A 21,611-nucleotide genomic window follows, 5' to 3' on the forward strand; every position below is an offset into this window, starting at 1 on the left:
CTCTCTCTCTGTTCTAAAGGCATCTAGACTGTGCTTGTGTCCCATCTCTCTCTCCCTCTCTCTCTCTGTTGTAAAGGCATCTAGACTGTGCTTGTGTCCCATCTCTCTCTCCCTCTCTCTCTCTGTTCTAAAGGCATCTAGACTGTGCTTGTGTCCCATCTCTCTCCCTCCCTCTCTCTGTTGTAAAGGCATCTAGACTGTGCTTGTGTCCCATCTCTCTCTCCCTCTCTCTGTTGTAAAGGCATCTCCACTGTGCTTGTGTCCCATCTCTCTCTCCCTCTCTCTGTTGTAAAGGCATCTAGACTGTGCTTGTGTCCCATCTCTCTCTCCCTCTCTCTGTTGTAAAGGCATCTAGACTGTGCTTGTGTCCCATCTCTCTCCCTCCCTCTCTCTGTTCTAAAGGCATCTAGACTGTGCTTGTGTCCCATCTCTCTCTCCCTCTCTCTGTTGTAAAGGCATCTAGACTGTGCTTGTGTCCCATCTCTCCCTCTCTCCCTCTGTTGTAAAGGCATCTAGACTGTGCTTGTGTCCCATCTCTCTCTCTCTCTCTCTCTGTTCTAAAGGCATCTAGACTGTGCTTGTGTCCCATCTCTCTCTCTCTCTCTCTCTGTTCTAAAGGCATCTAGACTGTGCTTGTGTCCCATCTCTCTCTCTCTCCCTCTGTTCTAAAGGCATCTAGACTGTGTCCCCTCTTGTGTCCCATCTCTCCCTCTCTCTGTTCTAAAGGCATCTAGACTGTGCTTGTGTCCCATCTCTCTCTCTCTCTGTTCTAAAGGCATCTAGACTGTGCTTGTGTCCCATCTCTCTCTCCCTCTCTCTGTTCTAAAGGCATCTAGACTGTGCTTGTGTCCCATCTCTCTCTCCCTCTCTCTGTTCTAAAGGCATCTCCACTGTACTCGGGTCCCATCTCTCTCTCTCTCTGTTCTAAAGGCATCTAGACTGTGCTTGTGTCCCATCTCTCTCCCTCTCTCTCTCTGTTGTAAAGGCATCTAGACTGTGCTTGTGTCCCATCTCTCTCTCCCTCTCTCTGTTCTAAAGGCATCTCCACTGTGCTTGTGTCCCATCTCTCTCTCTCTCTCTCTGTTCTAAAGGCATCTCCACTGTGCTTGTGTCCCATCTCTCCCTCTCTCTGTTGTAAAGGCATCTAGACTGTGCTTGTGTCTCATCTCTCTCTCCCTCTCTCTGTTTTAAAGGCATCTCCACTGTACTCCTGTCCCATCTCTCTCTCTCTCTCTGTTCTAAAAGCATCTCCACGGCGACCAGCTCATTTAGGCTCAGCTGGGTGACTTGTGCTCTTATTGTTTCCAGTAATCCATCTGTGGCTAAAAGAAAGGGATGGCCTGCAGGGGGAAAAAAGGAGAAAAGAAAGGAGAGGAGGCAAGAGGAGAAAGAGAAAGATAGAGAGAGGAGGCGGGGGAGGAAGAGATAGATATAGAGAAATCATAGAGGCAACAAAACGTAGAGAGAGACAGATAGAGAAGATATTGTGTAGACAGAATGAAATAGACCTTAATGTATTCCAGACTCCCCATATCATCCACTTTTCTTATGAGGAGAGCTGACACACACACACACACACACACACACACACACACACACACACACACACATACACACACACACACACACACACACACACACACACACACACACACACACACATGCACACACACACACACACACGCACACACACACACACACACACACACACACACACACACACACACACACACACACAGCGTGTTTGGCTCTTTTCTCATGAGGAGAGCTGACACACACACAGTGGCATCGTAGGGGACTGAGTTACCAGGGCCCTCTGTGGGGGAGGGTCCTTGAGGAGTGTGGAATTTTATTTTTCCTTTAAATATTAATATCATTTAAAGGTCCACATTTTCTTGCTAACTAATATAATTTTAATGTTTTGGGTAAATAAATTGGTTGAATGATGGATTGAATTGTGTGTCCTAGTCTACATATAATGTCTGGAGACCCTCACCCCCCCGGCTCACGCACAAAATGGTTTAGTCCGCCTTCAGTGTGCTTTTTACCTATAGGCGCATTTGACGAATGTTAACGTTCATTCGACTGAGGCAACGGTGCGCATTGAAGATGTCCAAGAACGTTAAATCCGGGTTTCAGAAAAGAAAAGAAAGGCAGGCAAGAGAGAGAAAAAGAGATGAGGGAAAGCAACTACTAACAGACTTCTTTCCTAAGAAAGGTGAGCCCGAATGTGAAAGCAAACACCCTACATTAAATGAACTCATGATGTGGTAATAAAACGAATCAATACCACCGCGATTGTCATTGCTAAAAACGGCATAACACAAAATTAGAAATAACATGCCCTATCTGTAATCTGAGGTAAACTCTAAATACATGTTTGTTTGCATAGCCTTCCACAGTTGCAGAGTGTGTTGCACGCACATCCAATCCAGGTGCAGGGTAAAAAGAGATCCGTAAAAATGAAAGAATACCCACACTGTTGCTGCTGACACCTGACGAACACCTGACGAAGACGAACAATGGTCGAAACATTGTGCCAATAAAATACACGGGAGCTGCAGCAACAGTGTGCGGGTATTCTTTCATTTTTATGCATAGCCTACCACACCATTGCAATAGTAGGTCTATACTAATTAGAACATTTGGCTAAATTAATATTTGTTTGGCCATAACATAATTAGGCTAATAGCCTTATTAAGTAGGGCTAGTCTAGGCTCAATAAGTTCATAAGGTTAGGCTGTCAAATTAGTTGGCTAGCAAAGTTAACTTGTGAAACATGGCACTCAGTTTCAGAAGCAGCTAGTGATGCAGACCCCTCATCCTCGGACACTGTGGTCTTGAGGCAAGGTGAGCAGTTTAAAATGAAAGTACATCATTTTAGCTATTTATACTGTAGGCTTAATGTGTTTAGCAAATAGCAACACAGGCTGTTCCATCCAAAGGTGACTTTTTTTTGTTGCAATCAGGGTGTGAAGGGGATTTTAAGCAATATAGTAAAAAGTGTTCCAGGAAAACATCCCATACTCTACCTTTAAACATGTTCAGTCACACAAATTAGGCTACATTGGAATTGCCTGTTACAGTAATATCTATCAGATGCTTCATGCTTGTAGAGGGTTCTGTCCAGGAAGATGGAGAAAATGTGGCAGAGGATGACACAAGTGAAGGAAGTGATAGCAGAGAAGATTCTGAGAAAAGTGAAAGGGATGAAGAGAGGTCAGAAAGTAGTCAGAGCAGCGCCAGGGAGTGTATGCCAGAAGATCCAGCAGTATGGACAGAGAAATGAACTAATGAAGAGAGAGACACAATTGTTCACAGACTGGCAAGCAACATAAAAACAAATAAAATTACAGCAAAAGACAAGGAAGGGAAGCCATTTCCTAACTACCTTCAATTTGCAAAGTTTCACCGTCAGGGGGGAGGGGGCGTGGCACTCTTTTTTTTTGGGGGGGGGGGGGGGGGGGGGGGGCCTATGAACCTACTGTGCATAGGGCCCAGAATCTGGTGCTACGCCCCTGCACACACACACACACACACACACACACAGAGCGTGTTTGGCTCTTTTCTCATGAGGAGAACTGAGCGTGTGTGTGCTTCCTGTGTTCTCCCCTGAGGGGAGTGTGCAGTCTGATTGGGGAATCAGTTTGTGTGTCACATCCAGCGGCTGATTTAATCGCCGGCGGAGTCGGCGGCCCTCATTTCCGTGCTTGTAGAAATAACACCCGACCGCGAACGATAATTGCTCCTAATTGAAATGTCTTCAGCTGCAGCTCACTGGAATCTAATGAGACGCATCAGATGATGAAAACAAGGAGGGGGTGCTTAGAATCATGTTTAGTATAACCAATGGAATTGATTGTATGCATGCGTGTGTGTGTGTGTGTGTGTGTGTGTGTGTGTGTGTGTGTGTCTCTATGTGTGTTTGTGTGTGTGTGTGTGTCTGTATCTTTGTCTGTGTCTGTGTGTATGCGTGTGTGTATGCGTGTGTATGTGTGTATGTGTGTTTGTGTGTGTGTGTGTGTGTGTGTGTGTGTGCGCTCGTATGTGTATGCATGTGTGTCTATGTGTGTGTGTGTGTGTGTGTGTGTGTGTGTGTTGTGGTGGTTAATTTTTCGTTTATCTCATTAGTTTAAGTCATGATCTTCCATTGATTTGCGTTCTCAGATAAAATGAGAATGTTTCCATTACTGTGTGATTGTTCCCTCAGAGCAAGTCTAAAGGGGAGGGTGGTCTGTCCCGAGCATGTGTGTGTGTGTTTGTGTGTGTGTGTGTGTGTGTGTGTGTGTGTGTGTGTGTGTGTGTGTGTGTGTGTGTGTGTGTGTGTGTGTGTGTGTGTGTGTGTGTGTTCACATTACTGTGTCTTTGCTCCCTCAGAGCGGGTCTAAAGGAGAGGGTGGTCTGTCACGAGTGGCCCATGAGATGTTTAATAGCCTGCCTGACATTGCGCTGGTGAGTCCCTCTCAGCCTTTAATAGGACCCAATCGAACAGAGCACACACTCCTAGTGTACCGCTGAAGGATTGCACACTGTTTGGTGTCCAGCTGAATTGCCTACTATGACTAAGCAATTACGTCGAGCTAATGCATAATTATGACAATGAAGTGAAGTGTGCACCACAAACAAAGTGCACTGTCAACTGTGAACGCACGCACGCACGCACGCACACGCACACACACACACACACACACACACACACACACACACACACACACACACACACACACACACACACACACACACACACACACACACAAACAGACACACACACACACACACACACACACACACACACACACACACACTGTGAACTACCTCCAAAGAACAGAGTTTTAATGTCATTTCTACGGGATGTGCTTGTCACAGACTCGTGTCACCCTAAGCAACACTCCCCTAGCTGCACGTCACGTCACGAGGGATGAGGCTTATTAGCCGATGAACGGTGACCGTGGTGACCACAGCACGGGCGATTAAAAGAGGTCACCCTGAAGGGGTTAAGTTCCCTAATGTGAAAATCTGACATTTTGAAAATGTTCGTCTCTCTCTCTCTCTCTCCATGTCTCTAAATGTCAAGCTGTTTTGCCCAAAGGCCAGTGTGACCTCTTAATAATTGTGTTAGATTAATTGCCCATCCAAAGAATATTAAGTTAGCGTAAAGTGATAACTGTATGTTCATGTGTGTGTGTGTGTGTTCTCATGTTTGTATGTATGTTATATAAACGAATGAATGTGTGCTCATACGTTTTCGTGTGTGTGTGAGTGTGTGTGTGTGTGTGTGTGTGTGTGTGTGTTTGTGTGTGTGTGTGTGTGTGTGTGTGTGTGTGTGTGTGTGTGTGTGTGTGTGTGTGTGTGTGTGTGTGTGTGTGTGTGTGTGTGTGTTTGTGTGTGTGTGTGTGTGTGTGTGTGTGTGTGTTTGTTTCAACCCCTAGGACGAAGTGCCCTCCTCCTCTGACTCGCCGCCCCCCTACAAGCCCTCTCCCCCCCCCCAAGCACGCCAGTCCCAAGGGCCGCTCCAAGCGCCCGTCCTCGTCCTCCAAGCTCTCGCAGCTCTTCTGCGCCCCGCACAGGATGCAGCGCGACAGCCACAGCGCTCACAGCCACAGCGGCCACACTCCCAACGCTCACACACACACACACCTACACACACACACACACGGCCAGGGTGCCCAAAACCAGCCGCACACACACACACACACACACACACACCCGCAACTTCCATCCTGCTCTCACCACCCCCCACAGTCCCCCCTCTGTCCTGCCCACCGCCCCCCTCTCACCCCTCCCTCCGTGGCACGTACCACCTCTCCCCTCCCCATGCACCCCGGCTCCCCCCTCACCATCTCCATCTCCCCCGGGCCCAGCAGGGAGGGGCCCAGCGTCCACTTCTGCCTGGGGGCCACGAGGCAGCAGCAGGGTGGGGGCCAGTCTGTCTCCGCACAGCCAGTCGCCCGTCATGCCCAGGATGTCCGGCGGCAGCCCTTCCCTCTCTCCCCGCTCCTCTCCTTCTCTGTCTCCGTCGTTCCCAGTGCCGGCCGCTCCCCATCCCAGCCTGGAGAGGGGTCAGGGGTCCGGGTGGCCCCCCTGCTCGTCCCCCGTGGCCTCCTGCAGCACGCAGACGGACAGGCTGCACCCGGAGCCGGACGGAGGGGAGGACAGAGCGCTGTCCCAGGCCAGAGGTGAGGGCCATGGGCACACTGTGTAGTCAGTTACATGGCTGCTTGAGGTTTGTGTGTGTGTGTGTGTGTGTGTGTGTGTGTGTGTGTGTGTGTGTGTGTGTGTGTGTGTGTGTGTGTGTGTGTGTGTGTGTGTGTGTGTGTGTGTGTGTGTGTGTGTGTGTGTGTGTGTGTGTGTGTGTGTGTTTGTGTGTGTGTGTGTGTGTGTGTGTGTGTGTGTGTGAATGACTGTGTATGGGTATATACACCTGCATGACTCTGCTTCTCTGTCTCTGTGTAACAGCAGGAGCCACCCTGTCCCAGCTCTCTGACAGTGGCCAGACCCTGAGTGAGGACAGTGGGGTGGACATCCCTGAGTCAGGGGGCCTGAGCAAGGACAGCAGCCCCCGCCCCGGGAAACCCCCATCCCAGCCCTCAGCGGAGCCTCCTGGGGCCCAGCCCTCCCCAACAGCAGTGAGACCCCTCCACACTTACACTCACTTACACATCAACCCCCAACACCAGTGAGACCCCTCAACACTAACAGTCACTAACACATCAACCCAATCCATCAACACCAGTGAGACCCCTCCACACTTACAGTCACTAACACATCAACCCAACCCATCAACACCAGTGAGACCCCTCCACACTTACAGTCACTAACACATCAACCCAACCCATCAACACCAGTGAGACCCCTCCACACTTACACTCACTTACACATCAACCCAACCCATCAACACCAGTGAGACCCCTCCACACTTACACTCAATTACACATCAACCCAACCCATCAACACCAGTGAGACCCCTCCACACTTACAGTCACTAACACATCAACCCAACCCATCAACACCAGTGAGACCCCTCCCTCACTAACAGGCACTTACACATCAACCCAATCCATCAACACCAGTGAGACCCCTCCACACTTACACTCAATTACACATCAACTCAACCCATTAACACCAGTGAGACCCCTCCACACTTACACTCACTTACACATCAACTCAACCCATTAACACCAGTGAGACCCCTCCCTCACTAACACTCACTTACACATCAACTCACTTAGAAGCCAATGTACCTTTTGATAAATGACCTGCCCTGCGGCCATTGAATGCCACTTGGACCCTCTTAACGCCCACTGCGAAAGGTGGAGAGGTAGAAGCTCCTAAAAAGAACTTCAGCAGCACAAGGAAGAGAAATGTGAAATTTTCAGTTTTATTTCAGTTCAGTGAAAATATATTCCACAACTAAAGACTATCTAAGATTGTGCCTTCATCCAGACATGCAGTGACCTTTATTTTAACATTATCGCAGGGACATCTCAGACACTGAAATGAGATCCCCTCTAGATATCACACCGGACCCTATTTTGACGGCGCAAATATCTGGAGGAAATGTCGGCGCCTATGCACTGTTGCACAAGCGGTTTAAGCAAGGGGTAAAGGTGTGATCGAAGACATTAAGATGGCAAAGCCAGGCCAAAGCTAATTAGTGACGGTTCGGTTAAAGCCGTCCATTAGAATTGTCAAGCAATCCCTTGGTATTGATTACGTCAGACTCAATAACAACGTGCCCAGGCTTCTGTATCTGTTTCGAGGGCCTGTTTTTAAAATGCCCTACCACAACCCTTCATACTGACTGTTATATGGTTTTTCAGGGTAGTCTATGTGATTTTGAGGCCTGTACAAAGAAAGGGTTTTACTCACTTAGATTCCATGACAATCTAAGGTTTTTTTTTTTTCATTGAGATCGATATAACCCGTCTTGTGTAGGCCCTAGATCCTGGAGGATTTATTTTGGACTACAATGTACGAGATGCGATCAAAAGGTTCTGAGACTGCGGCTATAAATAGCAAAGCCCGTACCTGATTCAAATTTGGCTGCCATCTCTTTTTAGATAGTCAGCTTGTGCAGGCATACACCACTCCCAGTGCAGGCATACACCACTCCCAGTGCAGGGACACACCACTCCCAGCTTTCCTGCCACGCCTGGGGCGCTCCCTGGAAGGTATGGCTGACTAAACATCCCAAGCGATATGGAATATTCCACAGACGAGGGAAAACGGATGCGTAAAAAGAGCAGCAGTGATCAGTAGCCTACATGAATGGGGAGGGCATAAGATATGGGAGCTTTGTGAGCTATGTTTATGTTGATGAATTTGAACAGCAACATGACTCTGAATACAAGCTATTCCTGCATTCTGTTCCAGCCAAGATATCTTTTGTGGAAAATGCACTGGTGTGCAACATTTGATGCCATTCGTTTAATGCTTACTGAACATTTATTTCTTGTCGGACTAAGACTTGACTACCGCTTCCCAGATGCTCAAGATGTATTGTGTGACATACGAATATACATATACAGTATAGGATATACGTTACCTTAGAGCAGGGGTGTCAAACTCAAATACACAGAGGGCCGAAATATTTAAAAAATGGGTCAAAGTCGAGGGCCGGACAGTGGGCCAAGCACTTGCGCTTGCGGGCCTAAATTGACGTATACTACCAACTCTCAGCTATATCAGATAGATAGATTAATAGGATATAGATGGATCCTTTATTAATCCTTAGGGGAAATTAGGCGAGCCAAATTAAATTTCACCGTTGCTCATTCAAATCTATGGAACTTTTTGCAACATTCCGAGGAGCTGGCAGGCCAGATGAAATGGCTTGTCGGGCCTGATCTGGCCCGCGGGCCTTGAGTTTGACACATGTGCCTTAGAGGATATCTTAGATGGATTTATTGCATTTACCCATAGCACAGGTTTGCTCCTGATTCTTTGCTAATACAAAATTATATAGCATAACGCACCGCTCTTCCATTAAAGGGAACGTGTTTTTGGCGGATAGATTAACCGAACTTGGGTGCTGATGGTTTGTGTTTGGTGCATTCAAATGTTCCCTGTGAAAGAAGAATATGTTGCCACACCTTAATCCAAAATCCATGCCTCCGGGGAAAGTTAGATTTATCGCCTGATGATAAACAACCAGCCTGGGCAGAATAGGATGTTTCCGGCTGCCACTTTCACCATCAAAATAGTGCCCTCCATCTTTTAAACACTTAGGTCCAATTAGAAAGATCTAACCTATGTGTAGCTTTTTTGACAACCCATGTCAAAGTGTCAGTAATAGCCACTGAGTGATCTCGCACTTGCTCTTCAGGTGACATCATTGGGCCTGAGTTGGGCCCTGCTATGGCGGAACACTCACCCAACCCATCTCTAAGCACTCACGCCACCCGTCTCTACGCACACATGGCACTCACGCCACCCGCCTCACAGAAAACATGGCACTCACGGCACCCAGCGCCTCTCACCACCCTGAATATGAGAGCTTAATTAAAGGATGTGGAGATATTAGACGGAAGCCTTGGCAGAAATTAGCTTTGAATTTCCCTCAAGGTTGACGACTTGATCAAAGACTGTCTGGAGTCAATAATGCACAGGAGGTGGGTGGGGGGGGGGGGGGGGGGGTCGGAGGGGGGGGGGATGTCTTCTAAAAGTAATTTAGTTCTCTTCTCTTCTCTTCTTTTCTTTCCCCACCCGCTCTTTGCTCCCTCTTTCTTCTTCTTTTGCTTTGATGTGCTGTGTTTGAGTGCTTAGCGTATGCCAATAGATGTGCTGTGTTTGAGTGCTTAGCGTATGCTAATAGATGTCTGCTCTTTTCTGCAGGCCACAATGGCAGAGCCATCTTTGGTACGGGTGAAAAAGAATGCCAGCACACTGGGTATAGCTATCGAAGGGGGTGCCAACACTAGACAACCCATCCCGCGCATCGTTACAATCCAGGTCAGGCACACACGTACACACCTACCTGCGTGGGCCTCTACAGTCAGTCACACACACACACACACACACACACACACACACACACACACACACACACACACACACACACACACGCACACACACACACTAAATCTACCTGCTTGGGCCTCTACAGTCATAACATCAGAGATCAGTTCACATTTATTTATATATTAAACTTGAAAAATGCTTTTAAAAACTGGATAAAAGATTATGCACTTTTGACGATACTTTCAATACATGTATGGACGGTGAGGCCTTTTTACTTTCAAAATACTATGACGTATTTGAAGACCCTTACGAGCCTACTTGTCTCAGAAACTGAAATAAAAAAAATGCATTTTTAAAGAAAATTGAATTTGAAAAGAATACAACCAGTACAAATAGAGCTTCTGATTAATGTATAAGACATCGACTGAGCAAACCAGAACACCATGAACACATTATTATTATTCATTACATAGCAATTTCATTCCCCACAGCTGACCTTGTCTCAATGACCATAACATCTACACTAAATTGGTAACTTGAATCTATATTTCCCCTTCATACTATGCAAGGTGGCTGTTTGGCTGTCCAATCTGATGGATGAGTTGAATGACAAGATTTGTTTGGAGACAGACAGGGTTTAGACTACTTTGTTTCCAGCTGGATGTATGGGGTCACATCCTGCTCTGCTGTACCTAGAGTAGATATCAATCATAGTGGAGCAGAGCCCATCACACAAGCCAGTGATCTCTGGTGGTTGTCTCCCATTGGTTGACAGTGATCTCTGGTTGTCTCCCATTGGTTGCCAGTGGTCTCTGGTTGTCTCCCATTGGTTGCCAGTTTTCTCTGGTTGTCTCCCATTGGTTGCCTTTGTTTTTGCTGTGTTCACATCTACAGTTTTCTGCTAGTGATCAGTGCTTTTCATCTGTACACTTCTGGAATACATGTGCATATGACAATAAGGTTTCAACAGTGGCATGTAATAGACCCCAGGTCTCTGACTAGGAGAGTAGGGTGATTAAAGATCACCGCCGCTCCCCTGACTGAAGGCCATAATTAAATCCTAAATCAAGCCTGCAACTTTGATTGGACCCTTCACTCATGTGCAGTGTGGTGTGGTGTGGTGTGCTGTGGTGTGGTGTGCTGTGGTGTGGTGCTTTGTGCTGTGGTGTGGTGCGGTGTACTGTGGTGTGGTGTGGTGTGGTGTGGTGCTGTGTGCTGTGGTGTGGTACTGTTTGTAGCTGAGGGCAGAGCTGAGGGGTATCATTAGTTTGTGTTTGTGCTTTAGGCTTGATTACATTGACATTGCCAAGTTTGCAAGTACACTGTATATTTAGAACTGTTTAAAAAAACAGCTGCTACGGCAACAGAACCGGAACTATAGTTAGTATACTCCCGTTATGGAATTAGATTCCGTACCAATAGATTGAATATTATCGGTATCGGTATACACTAGCCCTACACTTTACAACCCGGGGGCACAGAGTATTAACAAACTACTGACACGGCTCCGTACCAATAGTGCCAATCTTATCCCCACGGAATCCGTACCTATAGCCACTTTGTTAAAGAAAATAAACAAGGTAAAAGGGAGGAAGAATCTTGAAGTTAATGAGATAGAAAACTGCATCACACAAAATAAAACAAGAGTCCACATTTTTTGGGCCTTTTTTGCAATTGGCTTGGCAGTCATTGGACGTGGCCCACTTACTCCCTGCACCCCAGGCTATTAAAGACGCAATACGGAGTTCTGTTCCAAAACTAGTAACCTAACTACTTAAAAGGCATGCAAAAACCTTGCAAACACCACCAACAGCCCAGCTGCCAGTGATAGAAGCTTGCCAACACACTAACTGGCGTCTTTTGGCAGTATAGCTGGCAATGCCATGTGTGTGAAAGCTTTTCTTTCATTTTTGCAAGGGTTTTCCAGCCCGTTAGACAGAACTACTTAGGGCATATCTTGGATGGCTCGTGGGGAAGAACACAGGTGTTTATCTGTCCTTCACATGACCATATGCTACCAAAATGAATTGCCTATAAAACCATACCTCAAAAAGTGTCAAATTGTTGCATAGTGTTACTTTAAGTTGGACTGATCAGCATGCATTGCATACCCTGAGTGCCAAGCCAATCAGAGGCATTTGTCTGTTACTTTGGCTACTCCTCTTGCTTGTCCTGTGTTTGACAACTTCTAAACGCCCTTGGTGACGTGTCCCACCACTTTGCTGCACAAGTCTGCTGCTCACATTTCTAACCTGGGATAACTTTTAATTGGCTAAAATAGTTTTTAGTTGGTATTCATTTGATAGCGTTATCTATTCTGCCCAAGTGCAGAGTGAGTGCGGTTCCCTTGCGGTCCCTTAGGACATGATAGCTCTAATCTTCACGCTTCTCTACTGAGGGGAGAGGAGACTTGGAGGGGACATCTCGGTGCTCAGTCTTACGGTTCGAATCCATACAAGCGATCTGGGCGACGCGAAAATTCGAACATGCTCAAACGTATGCAAATGAGGAGCGATATTTCACCGGCAGCGGCCAATCAGATTGTCTTTATAACTCGTCTTCATTGTTCCATGTTTTGCACACGTCAAAGACATTTCAGAGAAAGTACATGCCCACTCAAAGCGATGGAAGCGATGGAATTTGATCGCGTCGCTGGTATGGATTCCCACCATTAGGACATGATAGCTCTAATCTTTACACTTCTCTACTGAGGGGAGAGGAGACATGGAGGGGACATCTCGGTGCTCAGTCTTATGTTTGAAATTCACTGTTGAGGAAAAGCGTGGTCTGCTCCCCAGATTTGTGAAGCTTTTTCTCCTTGAGATGCAGAGCACCCTTGAGAAATCAACGGTCCTGTGCCCGAGATCTCAGAGACCCGTACTGCCGTAAATCTCCGCTAAGTTGAGTTCTGATGAGACGCGTCGACCTTTGCACTCGGTCCTCTCTCTCTGGATGCATCCTTTGATTACAGTGACCGAGAACAGAAAACACATTCCATACTCTCTCTCCCTGTCCTTCTATGTCTTTCTCTCTCTCTCTCTTTCTCTCCCTCTCTCTCTCTGTCTTTCTACCTCTCTCTGTCCTTCTCTCTCTCTCTTTCTCTCTTTCTATCTCTCTCTCTCTCTCCCGTTCAGTACCTGATGGAGTGTCTCCTTCAGGGAGGCTGGTGTGTAAGTCTCCCTTACCAAAACGGTCAGGTGACCCTCAAGAGAAGTTGCTGCATGGTACATTTGCTCCAATTAAGCTAGAGTCAGTGAGTGGGTGATACCCATTTGTGTGAGGCTTGCACCATTATTTGCTGTGCTGGAAGAGGTGTTGATGCAGATGGGGGTTATGTTTTCAAAAACTGTTTGTGTTCAGTTGTGTGTACTGGCAGGCTGGGTGTGGACAATATGAAGGCCAATTTCTTGTTAGGGCAGGCCAAGTTGGCCATCCTTAAATCCCACAAAGCAAAACATGAAGGTCAGGATGTTGACATGTGATCAATGTTTAAATCCCTTGTTGAAACGAGATTATTGGTGGAGTACACACACACAGACACACACACACTCTAACAGCACACACACACACACACACACACTAACAGCACACACACACACACACACACTCTAACAGCGTACACACACACACACACACACACACACACACACACACACACACACACACTCTAACAGCAAACAGAGAACAGGGCTCAGTTCAGTTCAGATGGTGTGTAAAGGAGGGGATGATATCTATTAATGGCTTTGGGAGGCTTGTTTTGCAACAGGTGAAATGGACTGATTATTATCGGTGGTATTTCAATGGTTTTCAAATGGTGAGTTAAATAAAGTTTTTTTAAGTCAAGGTCTTTCTCCTGTTGAAAGCATTCAAATGTCACCCCTATCTGTACTAAAGGATCTGATATTTTGTTGATTTTTTTTGCAAAATGTTCATGAATCTCCAACATATTTGTCTCACCCGCTTTGTGTGTGTGTGTGTGCTGTTACAGTGGGTGTGTGTGTGCTGTTAAGAGTGTGTGTGTGTGTGTGTGTGTGTGTGTGTGTGTGTGTGTGTGTGTGTGGGTGTGTCTCTGTGTGTGTGTGTGCTTGAGTGCTGAAGCAACTCAAAGGGACGTGGCTGTATGATGGATCAGATGCTGTTTTCTGAATTGGGGATATGAAGAGCTGTTTATCTGATGTCAGTGTCTCTTCTGCATGGGCTATCTGTCTTCTCCTTGACAGACATTAGACACTCCGCTTTGCTTTTTTGACAAGTCTGTTGACTTTCATTAGTCTTATAGACTGTGACAATATGTTTCTTATTTATTTATATCTTTAAATATTTATATATTTCAAGCTCTGAGCGATGTAATGTCAGCCCTGACAAAAAAACTGATCAAAAAAGGTAGAGATGGTGAGATGTGCGTGCCTGCGTGCGTGCCTGCGTGCCTGCGTGTAATACACTAGCCTTGACTGCTGTACAGTTGGTTGGTTGGTTGGTTGGTTGGTTGGTTACAGCAACAAGGGCACAATATGTGTGATAGCGTCAGAATGCTACATCCGAAATGTTAACTTGTGTCTCAGTCTCTGTTAAAAGTAATAGACTTAAGAAGTTTTGGGAGTCAATTTGAAACTTTTTTGCGCAAGAGTTTGAACTGCACAATTGATGTGTTTTGACAGGAACTCAAGTGACAGATGGTAGTGATCAGTGATGTCCAATCTAGATGCTAGTATAATTATTAGCAGTTTAATTATTAACTGCTTCCAATGTCATATATTCAAATTACCTTGACAATCAGTTGCAACCAGAAAGCGTAGCTAGCCACTTTTGCAAAGCTGGCCCAGTATGATAGTACAAGTACAATAGGCTTAATAATAAGCTGCTAACTCCATTTTATGTACAAAATAAGTCTGACAGATAGACACGTACTGGATTAAGAAAATATAACAGTGTTGTATTGTGGGAGATGTAGTAGAGTAGGCTACTGGCAGCAGTGTGAGAGCAACACAGGGGCAGTTGTAGTGTGAGAGCAACACAGGGGCAGTTGTAGTGTGAGAGTAACACAGGGGCAGTTGTAGTGTGAGAGCAACACAGGGGCAGTTGTAGTGTGAGAGCAACACAGGGGCAGTTGTAGTGTGAGGAGGCGACACAGGGGCAGTTGTAGTGTGAGAGCAACACAGGGGCAGTTGTAGTGTGAGAGCAACACAGGGGCAGTTGTAGTGTGAGAGCAACACAGGGGCAGTTGTAGTGTGAGAGCAACACAGGGGCAGTTGTAGTGTGAGAGCAACACAGGGGCAGTTGTAGTGTGAGAGCAACACAGGGGCAGTTGTAGTGTGAGGAGGTGACACAGGGGCAGTTGTAGTGTGAGAGCAACACAGGGGCAGTTGTAGTGTGAGGAGGTGACACAGGGGCAGTTGTAGTGTGAGAGCAACACAGGGGCAGTTGTAGTGTGAGAGCAACACAGGGGCAGTTGTAGTGTGAGGAGGTGACACAGGGGCAGTTGTAGTGTGAGGAGGCGACACAGGGGCAGTTGTAGCAAAGGCCCTGCATAAAGCAGAAAATGTGTGTGTGTATTTGTGTGTGTGAGAAAAGGTCAGGCACATGTGATGGAGTTAGTGAAGTAGATATAGAGACCAGAGGTGCGTGTGTGTGTGTGTGTGTGCGTGTGTGTGTGTGTGTGTGTGTGTGTGTGTGTGTGTGTGTATGTGTGTGTGTGTGTGTGTGTTTGTGTGTGAGAGAAAAGGTCATGCATACTATGTGCTGGAGTTAGTGAAGTAGAGATACAGATGAGAGTTGTGTGTGTGTGTGTGTGTGTGTGTGTGTGTGTGTGTGTGTGTGTGTGTGTGTGTGTGTGTGTGTGTGTGTGTGTGTGTGTGTGTGTGTGTGTGTGTGTGTGTGTGTGTATGTGAGGAAAGGTAAGGCACATGTGCTGGAGGTAGTGAAGTAGATTTAGAGACAAGAGGTGCGTGCGTGTGTGTGTGTGTGTGTGTGTGTGTGTGTGTGTGTGTGTGTGTGAGAGAGGTGCATAGCCTGTATGTCCAAATGAATGTAGTCACCGCTGCAGTTTTTTTGCAACACGGTAAAATACAAGTCAAAACAACATGTGGGACCCAGTGTCCCATACTCTGCTCTGTTCTGCACACACACACACACACACACACACACACACCACACACACACACACACACACACACACACACACACACACACACACACACTGCTCAGTTCTGCATCCCACTCAGTCCCCTCTGTAATGCTGTTTTCCCCCTTGACAGAGGACCCACTAATGGCTCCAATACAAAGTGCCAAATTGCAATAAAAGAGCATCCATATCTCTCCCTATCTGCTCCCTTACCCCCCCCCCCCCATGTCCCCTCACTTCCCCCTATCCCCCCCTCACGTCCCTCTACCCCCCCCCCCCCATGTCCCCTCACTTCCCCTTATACCCCCCTCATCTCCCTTAATCCCCTCCCCCCCATGTCCCCTCACTTCCCCTTATACCCCCCTCATGTCCCCTTACCCCCCCCATGTCCCCTCACTTCCCCTTATACCCCCCTCATGTCCCCTTACCCCCCCCCCATGTCCCCTCACTTCCCCTTATACCCCCCTCATGTCCCCTTACCCCCCCCCCATGTCCCCTCACTTCCCCTTATACCCCCCCCATGTCCCCTTACCCTCCCCCCATGTCCCCTCACTTCCCCTTATACCCCCCTCATGTCCCCCTTACCCTCCCCCCATGTCCCCTCACTTCCCCTTATACCCCCCTCATGTCCCCTTACCCCCCCCCCCATGTCCCCTCACTTCCCCTTATACCCCCCTCATGTCCCTCTACCCCCCCCCCCCATGTCCCCTCACTTCCCCTTATACCCCCCTCATGTCCCTCTACCCCCCCCCCCCCCATGTCCCCTCACTTCCCCTTATACCCCCCTCATGTCCCCTCACTTCCCCTTATACCCCCCTCATGTCCCCTCACTTCCCCTTATACCCCCCTCATCTCCCCTTACCCCCCCCCCCCCCCACGTCCCTCTACCCCCCCCCCCCCATGTCCCCTTATCCCCCCCTCACGTCCCCTTACCCCCCTTACGTCCAAGATCAGTCTTCTATTTGTCATAGTCTGTCCTTATCTCATAATTTTCTGTCTTATAAGTTTTCTTTTTTTCCCTTCTCTCTCTCTCTCTCTCCCTCTCCCCACACACACAAGAGCTTGAATTGCAACTTATAATGAAAGAAACAGATTGCCACTTATGAAATAATGCAAAATTCTCTCTCTTTCTCTCTCTCTCTCTCTCTCTGTCTCTCTAATCCCCCTCTCCAGAAGGGTGGCTCGGCCCACAACAGTGGGCAGCTGACGGTGGGTCAGGTGATCCTGGAGGTGAACGGCGTGTCTCTGCGGGGGATGGAGCACCGCGACGCGGCCCGGCTCATCGCCGAGGCCTTCAAGACCAAAGAGAGGGACCACATTGACTTCCTGGTCACGGAGTTTAACCATGCCCTCTAACCCCGGAGGGCCCTGCAGACAGCCCTGGGAGACTGGGAGAGATAGACGGAATTCCTTAAACGGAAGGAATTATGGGATATCAGCCATCGCCAAGGATACGTCCATACCGTGTACAGCACTTTAAACTCTCCTACGGTTTGGGGCTCCCTGTATATAGTTGTATGCCACCTTCTCTAGTTCCCTGGTGCTTTACCAACAAAAATAACTTCTTCTCGTGGAGGACTTCAGATGTGATGTGAACTTTTCCCGCAATGTTGATCCGATGGATTAATCAGATTGCCTACTGAACAGAAGGAATGGAGATAACGAGCGTGATGGTTCAGGAACTGTCCTCGTTCTTTCCAAGGACACCTACAAGGTTCCCACCCGTCTCCCTCTGCTTGTCCCTGCGGTTCCGGCATGACCAGGTTCTGTCCCATGCTGTAGATTCACGTGGATGAATCGGACGCAGTTTAGTCTAATGCTTCTCAGAACAGTTTCATTCTTCCGTGGTTCCTTCCTCCTGTCACAGATGTCCACATTAATGGCTGGAACTAAAGGGACTCTCAGTTCCTTCAGCACATAGTACTACACACGCTGCTCACCACTTTGAGAGGACTTTTTAAACGCCTGTTTCCTCAATACACCATCACAGGCGTCCTTAATATATGTGAAAGGCCATGTATCTACTTTGGAGGATTCTCAGAAGACACTATGAAATAAGGCAATATATTGTGTGAAGGGATACTTAAATCCATGCATTATTTATTTATTGAATTATATACACTCAACAGTCATAAAGCCTCTACTTGGTTTTGTTTATACCCCCTTGCAGTAGATCAAAAAGTAGGTATTTTTGTAAAGATGAAATGGAAATCTGGTTACATAAGGGGATTGCTAAACAGTATTGTGCCACAGATGTGATTCGCAGAGCGAGTGGGAAAAAGTTTGCACTTTGAAATGGCTGAAAGGATGTTGCAAAAGTTGCCAAATGACGGGGGGGGGGGGGGGGGGGGGCAATCCAACTGCCCATGACTATGTATGCGTGTATGTGTTTCTGTGTGTTTGTGTGAGAGAGTCTGTGTGTGTGTGTGTGTTTGTGTGAGAGAGTCTGTCTGTGTTTGTGTGTGTGTGTGTGTGTTTGTGTGAGAGTCTTTGTGTATGTGTGTGTTTGTGTGAGAGAGTCTGTGTGTGTATGTGTGTGTGTGTGTGTGTGTGTGTGTGTGTGTGTGTGTGTGTGTGTGTGTATGTACCTTCATGGCTTTCTGGTAAGCTCCAAGGGCTAGTCAGCTCAACCTGTTTAGAGCGGAGAGGAATCTCCATGGTAACAGCAGACAGGCCCAGAGGAATTTGGAACTGGTTATCCTGCGTGTGCCGTGGGCTACGCGTATGCTGTGAAAGCCAATGATTGAAGTGATCACACAAACACACACACACACACACACACACACGCACACACACACACACACACCCAGGCCATGATGCCTCATGTCCCTGTGTAATTCCTCCTGAAAATACCACTGAAAACATTTGAGTGATTCGTCATTCTCCGCAGTGTAAGATAATTCAGCCGCTTAAAATCCTCAACTTTCCACCCTTAACCTATACCTTGACTCAAACCCTTGCCTTAACCCGAAGTACAAATTATGTCAAATCTGTCCTTAAGTGTAAATGTATGAAAGAGTTTACCATAAAGTCTATTTTGAGTCTATCAACGACAAAAAAGCTTAGTATATTTTGACATGACAAAGGTGTAACGAGTATGTCTACTCTAAAATGCACGGATCCGCACAATATAGCATATATGGATGGATATTTATCTTAGACTAATGTGTACATATACAGTATGTTTATATCAATCCCATTTGTATAGATATGAATCATAGGGAACATGTACAGTGATTATATAACACTTAAACACAGATGCAGGGATACTAATGCATCAGCCCTGCATCATCTCTGTAGCTTCTCCGCTCAGCTCTAGATGTCGGCCCTTGTGCTAATGGAACCACAGCCCACTCCTCTGGCTGAAATTGAATCACATTTACATTCTAGGTACATATTCCACAGCGTTGCAGACAGCCTGGTGAATTATCATGCCCAAAATGCCATTCATTAACTAGCCTTTTCTGAAAAAGTATGCACAGCTTACGAAGTGGTTCAAGTGTCATCCTTGTAGAAAGTGGGAGAGAGGACGATGATCTGGAGACAACTGATCACAGAAGAGATGACAGTCAGCACAATGCGGTTTATGGACTCCGTGTTGTTGGACCATTGCTGCGTTCAAATGGTTTTTGCTCTGCGACAGGCAGCCTCTGAATAATTCCCTGCTCAAGTGAAGGTCTGAGGGTACTGTGAGCACCAAAACCACCCAGTGTGTGTATCTGACGTGCTACTGACTCATACAATGACTGATGGATTAAATAACTAATGGAAAAAATGGCTCTTGTGCTGATTTTTTGATTTGTTCTTGGCTTTGAGAAAATAAAGCAGTGTTTAAATTCCCCGCTCCCCTCTCTGTGATACCTGGTAATGATAGTCATTGAGTCATGAAGTGAGCGACTCACGCACCTCCCTCCTTAATGTGTTCCTGTCAAGTTTTGGTAGAATTAAGAATGAACCCCTGTTAAGGTTGCCATGGACAAACACAGTCTTGCATGTGGAGCCCGATACAGTGCTTGCGCCCTCTTGTGGTCATTGAAGAGTAGAGACCAAAAACATCTGTCATGCAGGCACATAATTACAACTTCAGCTGTATTAATTAGGCATTCATTAATCATTTTCTATACCTAATCCATGACTGTACACAAGACGACAAAACAAGGTCTTTCGTATGTGGGTACAATTTTATTTCACAGCTTCAGTACACCAAAAGGATTGACGGTTGGGCTTCGTAATGTCCGTGTTGAGAAATCCAATAAGGTCGACACAGTAAAATTAATTGGTATGGTTTGTTTTTTTCACTAACGCATAGACTTTGATCACACAAACTGCGGCTACTAGGCAACATAAACACACAGAGCAGACACACAGCAACTAAGAGGGCAGGCGTCGTCTCCAAACAGCAAAGGCTACGGGACCTGTTAGACGAAGGTGAGACGAAGGAGACACAAAGTGATGACCTAAAAGATAGAGAAGAGTCAAATCCCTCTCTACTGACAACAACATCTAATGCTAAAGCGCTACGATACAGTGTGTTTTCACATCGGCTTTTCCAGTGTTCAAATCAAAAGGACGTAAAAACTGCAACATATGTGGCATTCAGCCCAACAAAAAAAACCCTGTGCTGCACACTACGTGGAAGGAACAGCATGACTACTTTTTTTTTTATAAAATATTTAAAAATAAACCCAGGGACGGACGTGGTCCTTTATGGTGTAATAGCCACTGAAAATGGATAAGCAATGGAAGCCGGCCTGTAGGTACGTACACTCTACAATGCCCATATGAAACCTCTCTGGTCCGTGTCTATGTGTAGGTTTACCATTGACATTCACTAGAGCAATGTAACACAGTATAAATATGATGGACATTCTGCAATATTGTATTTTTTCCCTCACTCTGACAACTGAGACGCACTCCAGACCCCTCCTTAACCTTAAACATGTCAAAGTCAGTCATTTCCTGTGACTGACTCCGTGTTTTTAGCCTTTATTTAACACAGAGCCATCATAAACACACACTTTGGACAGTCAACTTGTCTCCGACTGGTCAACAACATCAACAATATTATATAACCATGGATTGATTGTAATAACCATATTTGGCATAATCTGGAGTAACTGCGTATGGTATAGGATGAGAGGATACCATAGAGTGTAATGCTTCTGTATATGAACGCAAGCGCATAGAAGAGAGTACTTCCATGGCTTGAAAAATCATGAGGTTGTAGGTATGGACGTGTTTGAGAGGGGTCAAGCTGGAGAGAGGGAGCCTCAGAGGTCCAGCCTATAATCAGGCTTGTTCATGTCTCTGACAGCACGGAGAAGGCTAGTAGGGGTGATGATGTCGTTCGATCCTTCATCACAGAGGGCACATGGAAAGAGAGAGAGACACGGACGGTTATCAACAGAACAAAAGAGGAATACTTTCACCCTTTCACCCAAGAGCCTCGTTCAGATCTTTAAAATGGCTTCTCTTCTCTGACTTGACGAGGTGATAATAAGAGACAGTGGCAAGCAGATGTAAGATGTGA

General features: G+C 46.7%; 1 protein-coding gene across 1 annotated transcript in view; it reads left to right on the forward strand.

The window, feature by feature from the left end:
• whrnb (whirlin b) overlaps window positions 1-17,437 on the forward strand; it is a gene marked incomplete at both ends in the record, with an annotated part of 72,030 nt that extends 54,593 nt beyond the window's left edge. The window contains 7 exon segments of the mRNA XM_080852518.1: window positions 4,378-4,452; window positions 5,430-5,477; window positions 5,479-5,605; window positions 5,862-6,176; window positions 6,457-6,626; window positions 9,835-9,951; window positions 17,255-17,437. Of these exon segments, the coding sequence (XP_080708644.1) occupies window positions 4,378-4,452; window positions 5,430-5,477; window positions 5,479-5,605; window positions 5,862-6,176; window positions 6,457-6,626; window positions 9,835-9,951; window positions 17,255-17,437 (1,035 nt within the window).
• Window positions 17,438-21,611: the final 4,174 nt, after the last annotated feature.

Source organism: Sprattus sprattus (assembly GCF_963457725.1).
Source record: "Sprattus sprattus genome assembly, chromosome: 15".
Lineage (NCBI taxonomy): Eukaryota > Metazoa > Chordata > Actinopteri > Clupeiformes > Clupeidae > Sprattus > Sprattus sprattus.